At 47.5% G+C, this 16,125-nt stretch overlaps 1 protein-coding gene across 1 annotated transcript in view; it reads left to right on the top strand.

The window, feature by feature from the left end:
* Fam83a (family with sequence similarity 83 member A) overlaps positions 1-13,035 on the top strand; it is a 20,787-nt gene extending 7,752 nt beyond the window's left edge. The window contains exons 3-4 of the mRNA XM_055626781.1: positions 1,589-1,713; positions 12,498-13,035. Coding sequence (XP_055482756.1) covers positions 1,589-1,713; positions 12,498-13,035 — 663 coding nt within the window. The remainder of the gene's footprint in view (positions 1-1,588; positions 1,714-12,497) is intronic.
* Positions 13,036-16,125: the final 3,090 nt, after the last annotated feature.

Raw genomic sequence — 16,125 nt, 5'->3', positions numbered from 1 at the left:
AAGAAGAAGAAGAAGAAGAAGAAGAAGAAGAAGAAGAAGAAGAAGAAGAAGAAGAAGAAGAAGAAGGAGAAGAAGAAGAAGAAGGAGAAAAAGAAGAAAGATAATATGTTTTGAACTTCTTGGCCCCAACAAAAAGTCTTAATTTACCTAGATCCTTCCCTAAACAAAAGCACTACTCACACTCGCACACACATTTCCCTCTCCTAGCAGGAAGAAAAGCAGCACAGAGATAAGAATTTAATTAGTCGTATAAACTTGAGAGCGCTGAATTGAGGTCAAGAGGAAAACCACTCATAACTTTCATGCATAGGCTTAGCTGATATCCTCTGAAATCTCTCCCTTCCAGCTCAGACATACCATCAGCTTCCCAAACACCATCTCCTCCACACTGGCTGAGGCAGCTGAGTTCAGGGATCCCTCCTGATGCCACTATCTATAGCCAGTCACTCAAGGTCTGCCTGGCATTCTCTGGGTTTCTACTCCTCTGCAAAGGGTAGATTATAATAGATAGAGAGGGTTGAAGCAGGCCTTGCCTTCATGGAAAACACTTACAGAGCTGTGGATGTGACCTCTTCTTGCCACGGAGATGCAGGGAGGAGCTTCTAAGGGAACTGGAGAGTCCTTCCCAGACTGGTGGGGTCCTAGCCATATTCCACAGCCCTTGGCTATAAACCTAAAGCAAATCCCCAACATCCCCTGCTCTTCCATTTCTATAGTCTTCCATGGGGTCCAGCTGAGGCACAGACATCAGATGTTGCCAGGGAGACAAGATATAAACAGTTAGAATTGGGGTTATGACCAGACCTTTTTCTCAGAATGGTCCAGGGTCACAGGGCTTTCATAACATTGTCTTCTCTTATACTGGGCCAACTCTCTGGCCAACTTAGGGTAAGGAATTCATGTCACTAAGGCCACCTATGGAGTTACTCCTCAGTAATGTAGAACTGCTGTAGATCATGGAGGCCTACAGTAGGAGCACCTTGGGCCACCAAGCCCTTGTCTTTCTCTTATTTGTCATCTTATTTTTGTTGGAATTCTAACTTCCTCCCCACATTACCATCTATTGCCAGAGCAATGGAAAAATGTTGGAAAACTAGGCCAACAAAAAATGTAAATACTACTAAAAGCTTTCCAAGCTTAGATAAAATCTTGGTGAACATCCTTCCAATTTCCTATGCAAATTGTCTCTGTGTGTTTGGGCTGCTGCAGCAGATTGTCATAGAAGAGGTGGCTCATAAGCAACTGAGATTTATTTCTCAGAGTTCTGGAGACGGAGAAATCTGAGATCAAGATGCCTGCAAATCCAGCGCTTGGTGAGACGCTCTGCCTTGTTTGTAAATGGCTGTCTCACTGTGTCTTCTTCTCACGGCAGACAAAATGAGGGAGTTCTCCAGTCAGTTACATAGGGCACTGATCCCTGCCTGAGGTGCCCCCGTCATGAGCCAATTACCTCCCAAAGCCCAGCCTCCTAGAACCACTGCCCTGGAGATTAGGTTTCAACAGAGAATTAGGGATTCATGTTGAGTCACAGTCCACGTGTTGATCGATAAACACGCACTTAGTGACACCTTCACTTTGCCTCCAACAGAACATTTCCATCAGGAGTGTGGAAGGAGAGGTGTATTGTGCCAAGTCAGGCAGGAAATTTGCCGGCCAAATCCAAGAGAAGTTCATCATCTCAGACTGGAGGTTTGTCTTATCTGGTTCGTACAGGTGAGTACTGGTGTCATCGGCTGTCAAGGCTTCCCGGCAGTGAAGGGCTTAGTGGGGCTCCAGCTGGACCCTAGCTGTGCCCACCTCCCCAGGAGCTCCCAGCTCCTCTTCTGTGCACAGCTAGAGTTCATCAAATAAATGCGGCAAGACGTGAGAAACGAGGAGCCTTCCTCATGCTGAAAATAGGCTCTCTCAGATCTCTTGGGAGGTTGTTATAAAGCAATAGATTTGTCTTGCTGTGTGTGGGCATGATCCATTTGTCTTTTAATGTTTTTTTGTTTTTGTGTGTGTGAGTGCACTTGCATGTGTATGGTGTGAGGAAATAATCCGTGGCCAGAGGCTGCTGTCGTGCCTTCTTCCTGGCTCTCCACTTTAGCTTTTGAGACAGGATTTCTCACTGAAGCTGCTACTCACCAATGGTTACACTGGCTGGCCAGTGAGTTTCAGGGATCTTCCTGTCTCCACCCTCCCCTGGTTGGTTTACCTACACGTGTGACCACACCTGGCTTTTTCACATGACTGTGAGGGACCCGAGGTAAGGTCCTCACATTTGCATAGTAGGCTGTTTACTAACTGAGCCATTCCCTGTCTTCCAACCTTGTATTATTTTAATGCAGCATATTTATTGACATTTATTGATTCACACACAGTTCACCTACTTAAGTGTGCACTTCAATTCTCCTTAGCCTATTTACAGCGTTGCTTAACCGTCATGAGAAACTTCATTCATTCCTATGGGCAATCACTCCCCAGTTCCTCCAGCACAATTACTAACTGGCTTACTGGGTGACCACAAATCTACTTCCTGTTTCGATGGGTTAGCCTCATCTAGACAATTTTTTTTTTAATTTTTAATAAACTATCCATGTGGCCTCCTGGCTTCTTTCACTCAGCACAGTGTTTTAATGTAATGCTGTATGGGCGTACCAAATTTCATTCATCCACTCTGCAGTGAATGGGAATTTGTGTTGTTTCCACTTCTCTGACTTTGTGAATGATTTGGGTGAGAATTCCTGTGCACCACCTTTTGTGTGGTGTTACTTTTAATTCTCTTGAGTGTATTCCTGGAGCTAGGGTTGCTAAGTGTTGATTTTGCGTTTTTATTTGTGATGAACGGATAGAGATTTATTCTGAACTAGCTATCTCCTTTGTGTTTCTGCAATGTGAAGGGCTCCAGGTTCTCTGACCTTGAGCAACATTTGTTACTAGTTATCCCTTTTGTCCCGGCCATCCTGGCAACATATATGCATCTCTCTTTGTGGTGTCCATTTGCGTTTCCGTGAGGGATGAGGATGTTGAGATCTGGTGCATGTTGGTTCTTTGCATGTCTTCTTTAGAGGTTTCATTTGTTTTAAAAACATGACAAGATTTCGACACTAAACACCTGACTATCCATTTAATCCAAATGCAGCAAAATCAGAGATGCCACTATGCAGTGAGGCGGAGGCAACAGCTAACCCTCCAGCCACCAACAAGTGAGCCCAAGGGAAAAAGAGATGGCAGGAGAAAACACAAAAATGACCTCTCTTTGGCTTATGAATGCATTTCAGTACAAATCTTACTTTTCATGACATTGATATCACTAATATTTGCACACTCTCTCACTCTACTTGTGTAACTATAACAAAACTAGCATAAGTTGAATAACTTATAAATAATATAAATTTTATATCTCACAGTCCTGAAGGCTAGGAAGTCCAGGGTCAAACTGGGTCCACCCTTCTCTTAGTGACCATCTGACAGATGAAATTTCAGGGAGGGAGGATTTGTTTGGGCTCAAGGACCGGGAGCGGGGGGGGGGGGGTTACACTTGACCATGGTGGGGAAGGTATGGTGGCTGGGGCCTCATGTACGGCAGTAGAAACTCACAAGCCTTTTAAGTTGTGCTGGGTACATTAATCAACCCTCTTGCTGCTGGGACCAAATACCTGACAGGAAGAAGTTTACCGTGAGCAAAGGCTCATGTCAAGGGTGCAGTCCCTCATAGCCAGGAAGAAATAACTGCAGAGGCCTCAGGCTCCTGGCCACATTGCATGGTCAGGAAACAGGAGTCATGGACACTGATGCCTTCTCCTTTTGCTTTAGAATAGGACCCAAGCCATAGTGGTACCACCTACAGGTAAGGTGGATCTTCCCACCTCAGTTAACCTAATTTAGCTAATACCTTACAGGCTTGCACACAGGCTTGTCTCTTACATGATTCTTACATGATTCTCGAGCCTATCAAGGTGGCAATATTAACCTCCACAGAAGATCAGGAAGGGGAGAAGATGCTCAAGCTAGGTACAGGGTTGGGCTGTAATCCCTGATGGCTGCCTGTCCTCTTTCTAGCTTGGCCCCACTTTCTAAAGGTTCCACAACCTCAAGAGACAATGCCATCATCTGGGATGGAAATTCAAACAGATAAGCCCCTGGCAGGCATTTCAGATTTAAACCATGACAGGAGCTTAACCTCATTCATGATGGCTCCCTCCTCATGATGTAATTACTCCTGAAAGCCCCACGCCCTAATGTCATCTCATCAAGGATTAGGATTTTCAACTTGTGAATTTTGGAGAGACATAGACACTGAGTCCTAACACAAACATCCGTTTTCCCAGATCACTTGTATTAGTCAGCCTTTTTACAGCAAAATATGAGAAGCAACTAACTTTATACAGAGAGAAGCTTTATTCAGCCTACACCTTGGGAAGAGTAGCGTAGCCTCTGGTGAAGGTGGTGCATTATGACGGGACTGTGAGTAGAAGCCAGTGCTCACACCGAAAACCAGGGTAAGAAACACAGGCAGGGTCACACTGCTTTTCTTATTGTTGTTTTATTTGTGTATATGGGTGTTTGGCTTACATGCATGTCTGTGCGCCATGTGGTGCCCGCTGCCTGCAGAGGCCAGAAAGGGTATCAGATCCCCTGGACTGGAGTTGAAGATGGTTGTGAGCCTGCTCACAATGCCTTTTAAGGGCATACCTCCAAATTACCTAAGGTCTCTCAGTAAGCCCCACCCCCTAAAGTCTGAGCACCTCTTTAAATACTGTCAATCAAGGAAGCAAGTCCTTGATGCGTGGGCCTTTGGCAGACACTACCCATATCTAAACCATAACACCATTATCTTCAAACTTCCTGTTACATCTTGACGATTGCCCTTGATACAAGAACATGCCTGAAGTGAAGACTCTGTAGCCCAGTGGTTCTCAGCCTTCCTAATGTCACACCCCTTTAATACTGTTCCTTATGTTGTGATGGCCCCCAACATAAAACTATTAGGTTGCTCCATTATAACTGTAATTTTGCTACTGTTATAAATCGTGACGTAAATATATGAAATGAAGGATATCTGATAATCGACCCCCAAAAGGGTCATGACCCACAGGTTGAGAACCACTGTTGTAGTTGGACTCTTTTGTTTTTTTCCCCCTATTACTATTAATACATTAAAATTTATATAACATGAAATTAGTCATTTCAAAATGTTCAATTCGGTGGCAGTTAGTATATTCACAACATAACTGTACAATTATTACCATTTAGTTATGAAATGTTTTCATCACCCCAAAAGGAAACTCCATACCCATTAAAAAGCCTCTCTCCTTTCCCTTCTCCCCTACCCCTAAAGACCTCCCTCAGTCTATATTTTGATGAGTTTACTTACTCTAGGCATTATATAGACGAAGTCATGCACTAGGTGGTAATTTTTGGCTGATCCTGTTACTTAACATAGGGGTTTTTTTGAGATTCATACCAGGTGTGACATGCATCAGTATTTTATCCATTTTATAGCTGAACATATTCCAGTTTGCTTAACCGTTCACCCATCACAGGGATTTTCCCTGTCCCCAGCTTCTGAGAGCCTAAGGTCTGGAAGTCCTTTGGGCATGTTCCTCCTGGAACTGGGGCTTTGCCTCCATGGAGAGAGAAAAGAGAGATATAGCCAATGGCTGGCAGAGGTAACAGTTGCTCTCACCTGAGAGACAGAGCAAAAAATAAAATTTACCTTTTACAACCCACCAGCTACTTTCATTCCACAAGAGCTCAAAGTAGCTAAAAGCATTACAAGGACTCTGAAGAAAATGACTAACAAAGCAGTAAATTCTCCTGGAGATCCCACGCTGGGGGAGGGACCAGGCCAAGGCTACAGAACCAGAGAAAGGTCTCAACTCCAGGAAGTTCTGATTACCTCTTTTGCTGCTGAACCACAATGAAACCACTGAACTAGACCACTCTGTGGGTAGAAAGAAAGGTTTATTAGGTACCAAACTGCCAAGGCTATCTCTTGGGGACATAGACAATAACAGAAGGCAGGGAAAGCTTTACCAGTTTTAAGGGGATACATTGTAGTAGGAGGGGGGAGCTGTGTGAGCAGGAACAGCTTAGGAGTTAGAGTCCTGAGTGGGAAGTGGGGTTGTAGTGGGTGGGAAGAGCCAGGGCACTGGCATGGAGACTTGATCTGTTCCGGGCTTGTTTGCATTAACCGGGGGCTAGATGCTCCTTGCTGGAGGTTGTTAGAGGTTGAAAAGCAATGGCTTTTCCTGACAAACAGCAACCAGTTTCACAAGGTTTCTCGGGAATGCTGAGTTTAGGTTTGACTATCCATTAGCAGGCCTTCGGTTTGCCCAGTCAGAGTCCAGTCTAAGCTGAGCCCAGATTGTCAAGGATTGTTACTGTCAGCAGCACGCTTTGGAAGGCCTTCTTTGGACCTGACAATCTGCATGCTTCCAGGGGTTTGTTTCATCATTTCTATAAAGTGCCAATACTGTTAACAGAAGAGGTGGAAAGAAACTAAGAATTTTCTCACCCCAGTTCTAGACAAAACCGTAGGTAAATTCACCTCCCTTCACATATTTCTTTCTCCCGGTTTTCCTTTGCTATGACCACAGGGCACAGGTCTCAGATTCCGGTATCTGCTAGCAGTTTTCAGTGAGTCAGTCAGGACTGTGGATTCCAGGCTGGCCAGCCAACCCTGCAGTTGGACAACTGGGGAATTCCCAGAAGCTGGTGGGGTCATGAAAATTTCTCCCCTTCTCTGTGCAGTGTTGGCTGCATACATATGCATATCATCAATAAACTGGTTAAGGGAAAGGCATTTCTTTTTCTTTTGACTTGCTCTTCATTTGAAAAAATTCTCTGTGTTTGTGGTTTGTAAGCTCCCACAGCCTGTGATTTCTCCATGCAGTTGGCACTCATTTGTAAAGAGGTTTGAGAGAGCCAAGGTACATTTGGAATTCTTATCAGTTGGGGGCCTCTTTTGTTTCATTTGAAAATTGTGGAGTAAAGATTTCACACCCGGACCCCCGCAGCCGTTTGGTTCTACATATGTTTTATCTGTTGTTGTGGAATAAAGATTAAATGTCTGAGGCTTAACGAGCAGTGTGGAAATCACGCTTGGACTGCAGGGTATTAATTTGAGCTATTTTCTACCTAGATTCTATAAACTCTGTATTAGTAACTGGCTGGGAAGGATCTGGGCAGGCAGTGAGTTCTGGGGCGACATAGATGTAGCCCTTGGAGTCCCTGAGAGTTACTTAACAGCCTGAGGATACGCATTTCTTTTTACATTGCTTTTCTGAGCTCATTGTTGGCATACTGAACTGAGGTAATTTTATGTGTTATTTTCTCTGTTAGTCTGATATGCCTTTTTCTGTGATGATTGACTTGAGAAAGGCCAAAGCTCTGGGGCCTTTGAAGTAGTTCTGTTAGAAAGCCAAATCTGTAAGTGCTCTCTCTGCCCGCTCTGGGGGTCTCTGGATGATAGAGCTGCTCCTGAGGGGTCAGGATGTCTGAGCCTGGACATGTAGTAAGTAGGTCCTAAGGAATCATGTCACAAGAGCGACTTTGTCCTGGATGGGAGGACCTTCGCTATCTTGTTGCACACAGGGCCTGGTCACCCTGCGATTTCAGCTACTCTAAACCCTTCTGTGTTAAGGATTTCAGCAGACCCCTAAAAAGGGGTGTTAGTGATGCTCTGGGAAGGAGTCCCCACCTAGCAGCATAATTTACTGACCCAAAACTCTTCCCTTCCACCAACCGCTTCACCTATCACAAAACCCTAACCAAATGAGTCTTAAGACAAGAAAACTTTATCTGATGCTCTAACTGCTGAAAATACTAAATAAGCCTCCTCCAGATTCTTCAGTCTTAAGCTTACTTAAGTTGCTATTCTTGGCATATCTAATTTAAAACGCTTTTGCATCTATGTGTGGGCATTTTTTGCATGATTTTTAGACTATAGTTAGAGTGTTAATTAATTACACAGGCTATTCCCTCTGACTACCTGTTTCTCTCTGCTTCTTCTGTCATCTCTTCTAAACACCAGTTATTCGGGGCCTGTTAGAGTTACCACAACAAAGAGACAGGGTTGAGGAACGTTGTCCTTCGGAAATGTGCTGAGGTGATGAATGGAGAGGTAAAACAAAACAGAAACAGAAACAAATGCTGTTGCTGAAGGTGCTAGAGAATATGAACCAAAGAACTGTTGCAGGGAGATAAGAACTGGGCATGTGCCAGCCTGAGCCCTCCTGTGCCGTCCCCTTCAGTGTGCAGAGAGACTTTAACGTCGCAAAATGTGGACCATTTCACTATCTAATCCCCACATTGGCTCTGCTTTCACTTCTGCACTAAGTCAACATAATCTTCTGTGTCACCTCCTCCCTCAGAAGAATAAGAACTTGAGCTTGTCAGCTCATGCTCCTCCCAGTGCACTCCCCTGACGGCCTGCTTCCTCATCCACAAAACACGGATTAACGCCCCATTAAGTTGCTGTGAAGACCAAGTAAATGACAAGTGCAGGTACTCAACTGTCTGACATGAGGTACCCAAAAGCGTTTCTTAAAGGCGCCGGTATTAGGGCCAGTGTGGTGGCTTGGCAGGTGAAGGCACATCTTGATTAAGCTTGATGACCTCAATTGCATTTCTAAAACCCACAGTAGAAGGAAAGCACAAACCCCTGAGAGTTGTCCTCTGATCGCCAAACATGTGCTGAGACATGTGCGGACATACACCCACACACCTCACCAACACATCACACACACACTCTCTCTCTCTCTCCTCTCTTTCTCTCTCTCTCTCTCTCTCTCCTCTCTTTCTCCCTCACTCTCAGATTACATTGATTTTAGAAATGGTGGCCCGTGTATGCTGTAATCCCAGTACCTAGAGTGCTGAGGAGTGCCGTGAGTTCTAGGCAGGCTTGGCTACAGAAACCCTGTCTCAAAGCAAAGACAAACTGGCATTACATGTTCATTCTCATGTGTCATGCTATTGTAACTCTAGGCAGAGATTACTGAATAACAAGTTTGGTTCCTCAGCCCAACACAACTAGGTCTTCCATCAGAGCGAGCTGATGGGCTCTCCAGTGGGCCCCAGTAAGTAAGAAAAAAGCAAATTAATTAAACAGGCTATTGTTATGAGCAAATTAATTCAGTGAGTTGAGGAACATGTTTCCAGGAGGTGAGGCCCCTTCTCGTGCCTCATCCCTTCCTCGGCGCTCACCGAGGAAAAGCACCAGGCTCCTGGAGACACTGTGCACCTGATAAAGCACTGGACACTGTCTGCTGGACCTAGCACTAAGAGCCCATTCTTAGTGCCAGGCTGGGGAAGGGAAGGGTCAAGCTGATTACCCGGAACCTGTCTGGGCTGTAGAGGGTGGGGGGTGGAAGGCAGCGTAGAGGAACCAGGCTTGCTGCCCTCTGTTGGTTGGGGCCGCCAGCATGGTGAGGGTGTGCAGGGTCAGAAGAGACTCCAGGGAGGTTATTTTGGTTTGGGGTACAGGGAAATGGGACCCAGGGGGCCTGCCTCCTAGGCGAATGCACTTCCACTGAGCTACATCTCCTCTTTCCCTTTTTATTTTGATACAAGATCAAAATTAATTGCTCATCTGACCTTGAACATTCCTTCCCTCGGCGCCCCCAAAGAGCTGGGATTATAGGCATGGGACTCGAGGTAAGGTTTTTTAAGGAGCTGTGAAAACGCCTTTGTTTTGGAGAATGGCTTTGGAAGTGTTTGGGATTTCCTCAAGGTGGACCCTTACCACCTATAACTCAGAAGTTGTTCTCTGAATATTTATCCCAAAGCAGCTTGTTCACGTAGAGAAGGATGTTGAAGTAGTCCTGTTGAAGACAGGAGCAACCCAGTTCTCCTAGTGAAATAACCAACGGAATAGTGTGTACCAGTGGGGGAAAAAGTACAGCAAGAGGTAATAATGTAGCTGGGCGGTGCTGGCACACACCTTTGATCTCAGCACTCGGGAGGCAGAGGCAGGTGGATCTCTGAGTTCCCGGCCAGCCTGGTCTACAGACCATACCTCCAGAACAGGCAGGGCTACACAGAGAAACTTTGCCTGGGTGGGGGATGGAGAAGCAATGATGTGGACACACCGTAGCAGTGTAGTCATAAAAGAAAAATCCTAAAAGATTGCACATATGCTTTTAAAAAACCCTAAAATTACAATATTTACTTTTAAAGACAAATACAAGCATAAAGCATTGTTTCTAACTACGGACTTGGGAAGCAGAGATTGGTGGTATGGCTTGAATCTCAAGTGTCCCGCACAGGCTTGTGATTCTCCACAGTAAGGGTGCCGTTTGGGAGGGATTCAGAACCCTGGGGTGGAAGGAGGCGAAATGGGGTGTGCCTTTGAGGATTACAGCCTGGCCCTGCCTCTAGCTTGCTCTCTCTGCTTCCGAGTCCGTCACCATAGGAACGGCGCCACATGTTCCAGCCGCCATGGACACCGCCATGCCTTCCCCATGACAGGCTAACATCCTGGACACCCCAAGCAAAACTAAATCTTTTGTCCCTGGAGATGTCTCTGACGGGTGTTTTGGTCAGAGCAACAGAACAGTAGCTAACATGGACGCCGGGGTCACAGGTCAAGTTCCACTGGCTTTTTCTAGCTCAGGACCCTAGGGTGAGGCTGCTGGGAGGACCTCGGGGACTGGATGTAAGCTACGATCCAGACGCTAGGCTGGCAGGGTGGCTCAAGGGGTAAAGGTTTGTCGTGAAAGCCTAGTGACCTGAGTTCTACCCCAAACCAACCACTGGAAAGAGAGAAGCGTACTCCCGAAAGCGGTCCTCTGGGCTCCCCGAGTGCACCACGGCAGAGCCCTGTGCTGTTGTGTGCATTGTACACACATACACAATAACGGTAAATAAACAAGATTCTAAAGGCGACTAGCTTTCATTTCAGGCCACGCTAATAACATTGTGCAGCACAGGAAGATAGATACATGAATTAAATAGGCCATGGACAGGCCAGGAAGGAGAGTGAGCTACCAGACAAAGATTACGAAGCTTTGCCTTCGGGGCCCAAACTCGGTCAACAGTGGACATCATTCCTTCCCCTGGGTTTAACGAGAGAAGTGTATGAAGAAGCCCAGAGATACACAGGTGCAGAGTGGAGCGGGGGAGGGGGGAGTACACACAGGGGACGGAGGGGCATGAAGAGCCTAAGACAATGAACAGTTCTCAACCTGTGGGATAATCAAAGGACCCTTTCCCAGGGGTTGTCGCCTAAGATCATTACATTGCGATTGATAACAGTAGCAAAATTACAGTTATGAAACAGCGATGAAAATAACTTTATGGTTGGGGGAGTCACCACAAAATTAGAAACTGTATTAAAGGGTCCACAGCATTAAGAAGGTTGAGAACCACGGCCTAACAAGTTCCTAAGGCGTTCTTTGGGCTTGTTTTGTGGAAGGAGGTACACACCTGTGTGCCTTGATCTTGTGTGATTCCAAACAACACTGCAAGATTGTTTTCTCGGTCTAAGCCAAAGCCGGATCATTCACCTCCTTCCCTGCCTCCTGGCTGGCCTTCACTCAGCCTCCGAGGCTCACCTCTCCAGGCTGTGGGCGCCCTTGGGAGTGGGGAGGAGAGGTTTAAACAAAGGATCCCAATTGTTCCAAGGATTATCCTGGCCTGTGTGGGCCTGTCCTGATTCATAGTAAAGGGAACCCCACCTAGGGTCTGGGGCCAGGACACAAGGGCAAGGCATGCAGGCAGAGGGCTGGAAGCAGAGGCCCTTCCTCGGAGGTCTGGCTCTCATTAGTTCTGGCCCTGCCCACACGTTGGGGACTCTGGCTTTTTCTGGCTATCCCTGGACTCCACTACCCTAGTCCAGGATCCCTAGATCCTCTTGGTGGGGCATCTCATCTGCCCGCAGCTTGTGAGGGGGTGTTTTCCATCCGAGACTGAAAAATGTTTGCTAAGAGAATCAGCCATCCCTTTTGCCTGTTTGGGGATCTGTGGCCAGTGAGTGTTGGCAGGAGGCAGGAGCCCCATCTTGCAGGTGGGAACACTGAAGGCCCCCCAACACTGGCTCCATCTGGTGAATCCTCTGAGCAAAACGGAGGTAGAGAAGACTCAGCTCACACTTGGCTGTTTCCTGAACTTTGGGTGTGTGTGTGTGTGTGTGTGTGTGTGTGTGTGAGAGAGAGAGAGAGAGAGAGAGAGAGTCTGTCTGTCTGTCTGTGTGTGTCTGTCTGTGTGCACGTGCACAAAGTGGGTGGGTGGGTGGGTGGGTAGGATGGGTAGGGGCTAGGAACCTTGAAGCCAGAGACTTACTCTGTCACCTCAATGGCTCATCTGCAGGCATGTCCTCGTCTGAGCCTCGGTGCTGTCATTTGCAAAAAGGGAGACAACGCTGCAAAGAGTTTACATAACCAATTGTTAGGACTTCTGCTGGGATGAAATGTGCCTGCTATGCAGAGGCACAGGGCCCCGGGGGAGTGGCTCTGAGGGTCTCAAACCCAAGGCTGAAGCCATGATTCTTCACTGTCTCCTCTCCCCTCCAGCTTCTCTTGGCTCTGTGGACACGTTCACAGGAACATTCTCTCCAAGTTCACGGGCCAGGCGGTGGAGCTTTTTGATGAGGAGTTCCGACGCCTCTACGCCTCCTCCAAGCCCCTGATGGGCCTCAAGTCCCCAAGGCTGGTCGCCCCGCTCCAGCCTCGCAAGGGCCCAGAAGCCCCCAATGGCCACCTCAGCGGCAGCAGCGGCTCCGCCAGTGACCGTACCTCCTCCAACCCCTTCAGTAGCCTGTCGACCGGCAGCAATGCCCACGACCGGAGTCTGTCCACGTCCTCAGGGCCGGGCAGTCCCCTGGCCGCCATCCCACCCTTGGTTCCAAGGCTTCAGCCCTATCACAGTCCCTGGATAGCAGCGGCCTCTCAGGCCCTCTTGGTCCCTGTGAGGCCCCATGAGGGAGCACCAGTTCCCTACAGCAGCCTTATGGCCTACAGGCCCACTCGGCTGCAGCTGCAGCAGCTCGGCCTGGTGCCCAGGGTGACTCACACCTGGAGGCCTTTTCTACAGGCCTTGCCTCATTTTTAAAGGGCCCTTTTCCCTCGATGCCTTCCTCGGGGGCGAGGACTGGGCACTGCTGAATTTTCTGGATCGAAGGCCATGCCTTGAGGACCAGTAAGACTGAGCCTGATTCCCTATGAGCTAACGGCATGGGGGTGGGGAGTTGGGTTATTGCCTACCTTTGAACGTAGGCTAACGTTACCCATTCTAGAAGATTCCAGGGAGGCCCTTGGAAAGACTGCAATGACAAAAGCTCATTGAGAACCCCTGCCTTCCAAAGGCCATCCTGGACTTTGCTAGTGATGTCTACATAGTGTGAAAATGGGAAGATGCCGCCTACGTTTTCTAAACAGGCTCCACTCCCTCAAAGACTCAGCAAGGAAGGATTCAGAAACCAGTGTGAAAACATTCTGGATGTTTCTCATAGGAAATGTTCCTTCCCTGTTAAGGGTCTTCAAACGGGGGTTCCTTGGACCTGCTGGGCTAGCAATGAGACCCCTAGAAACTGTCTGTATTCTGTGGGGTCGCCTGAAGCTGCCGCCAGCAGGGATAGAACAGCCTGAGGAGGCTGGAATTTTCCCTTCCACAGGGCATTTTAGCAGACTTTGGCTCTTGCTTAAGAGGACCCTGGTCTGACCTGGAAGGCCCTGAAGTCTGGGCTGGCTGCAGACACATGAGTTGTCATGGCTGGGAATGGCCTGCAGCAAGGCCCAGGGCAGCCTTGGACAACTTTTCAAAGGTTCAGCTGGCCCATGGCAGCCACCTGCCTCCAGCTCTGGAGCCTTTGCTTGTCCCGTTGATGCTTTGAGAAATAAATGTGGAACCCTCACTCACAAGCCCTGGGCTAGTTCACTCCTAGAATATGACGGCCACCCCTCTGTCGGGTAGAGATGGAGGGAGGGGAAAGATAGGGTGGTAGATAAGCTTAGGCTAGGCCAACTAAAAGAAGGCAGGTGACTAGGATCTGGGACACACACACACCCCTCCTGCTAGCCATAACCCATCACAACAAAACCCTGGGCTTTCCTGAGGACGGCTGGGGAGCGCTGAGGATGGCTGGGGAGCGCTGAGGACAGAGCCCTCCCTCCTGTCTCCTGTTTCCAACAGCTGTGGCACAATTAGGCTCTAACCCATCCATCTGCCTGTTGTTATGTACCCAACACTCCTGGCAAAGGCAGGGTCACTCTGGTTTCCATTTGTTTCTTTCAAGTTCTCTTCCCACCCTCCCTTTACTTTTCTGTTTTAGTTCTGACAGTTAAAAGAAAGAAGGAAAGAAAGAAAGAAAGAAAGAAAGAAAGAAAGAAAGAAAGAAAGAAAGAAAAAAAGAAAGAAAGAGAAACACTCATATTTGGATCCTGATTTTTTTTTTTTAAATTACATATGTATTGTATACGTGTCCTGCGTTGTGTATGTGGAGGTCAGGAAAAAAAAAACCAAAAACCAAACAGACAAACAAATAAAAACAAAATGTGCCTGTGTCTTTCTGGTGTCTTCTTCCACCATGTGAGGCCCAGGGATCAAAGCCAGGCCTTCTGGGTTGGTGGCAAGTTCCCTTGCTCTCTGAACCATCTCACCAGGCAGCCCGAGGCTGCTTTTACCCTCTGTCACCTGGATGAAGGTGGAATTACCAGGCATGGCTAGGTTCTAAATTGGATTTCACAGTTGGGTAAGAAAGTTGAAAGCAGAGAAGGCTCACAGGGTAACAAAACTACTGAAGTCGTCATTCTAAGGCCTGTCTATATATGCCGGAATGAGCTCAACCCCAGAGAAGGAAGAAACAGCCAGTTCCTGGCCACTCCCAGCTAGCAGTTCCCCTGCGCCCTGTCATTATGTTAGGCTATTAAAAATACATGATTTCTAGCTGGGCAGTAGTGGCGCATACATTTAATCCTGGCACTCAGGAGGCAGAGGCAGGCAGATCGCTGTGAATTCAAGGCCAGCCTGGTCTACACAGCAAGTTCCAGGACAGCCAAGGCACACAGAAAAACCCTGTCTCAAAAAAACAAAAAGAAAAGAACACACACACACACAAACATATATATGTACATATATATATTTATACTCCAGTGAGCCCTCATAGTTTGGTAACAGCCAGCTGGCCGGGAGCTAGGCCAGCATTGCTCTGATTAGCAGCATGTAAGGCTCACCTTCAGGCAGAGCCTGTAGTGTGCAACCAGAAGGATCTGGCAGGTTGAAGCCCTCCTCTGCCAGCCACACTTCTGCAGTAACCACAATCCCCCATCCCCACCACCTGCCTTAAAATAAATATACAGTGTGAAGAAATACTGCTATATCATTTAAGCCACTGGGATATGGAGAGTTTCCTTTTCACATCACGGTTCAGCCTAACCTGACCTAGGACCTCTGAAACCCACTGGCTTGGTAGAGGGAACATCCTTTGGGGGTAGCTTGCACTCCCTCCTGGAGACCTGACTCCCATCACAGACCTGCCAAAGTTTTCAGCACCTGGCAATGGATGGTGGACAGTCAGATCCAGCCTACATCTAGTTTCAGGTCTTGCCAAGTAAGTGGTCTTGTAAGTGGCATACACTCCTGGCCACAAGGAGCAGCGGGAGGATCTGAATCTTTTCGCTGAGCACTATTCAGAGAACCTGAAATCTGAGTAGGCCATGCGTCAGCAGCTAGGGAAATAACCTTAGTATACCATCTCCAACCAGCAAGCTTCACCAGGAAGCGGGACAAAGGCCATCATTCGGGAAATCAGTCTTGCCCCTCTGGTCAAGTGGTCAGCCATATTCTGTAAAGAATATTTTCAGTTATTCTTTGACAATTTCAAACATGTAAACGCTGCAACTTGATCATACGAATCCCAGCTCCCCACTCCCCGCTCCCAGGAACCGGGTCCACGTGGCGCTGTGTGTTGGAATATGAGTGTTCTTGCTGGTTTGATCTTACACAGATCTTGTGCGAGTAATCATAGCCACAGTTAGTTCATGGGTGAAAGTGGTCATGCCATGTCCAAAAGACGGCATTTCACAGCACTTCTTCCTACCCTTTAGCTCTTACCGTCTTTCTATCTCCTATTCCACAGTGTTATCTGAGCCTTGGAGTGTGTGTGTGTGTGTGTGTGTGTGTGTGTGTGTGTGTGTGTGTGTG

Source organism: Psammomys obesus, unplaced genomic scaffold (assembly GCF_907164565.1).
Source record: "Psammomys obesus unplaced genomic scaffold, mPsaObe1.curated_primary_1811, whole genome shotgun sequence".
NCBI classification, from domain to species: Eukaryota; Metazoa; Chordata; class Mammalia; order Rodentia; family Muridae; genus Psammomys; species Psammomys obesus.
The sequence above is the reverse complement of the archived record's forward strand: the minus strand, read 5'-3'. Positions and strand labels throughout refer to the sequence as shown.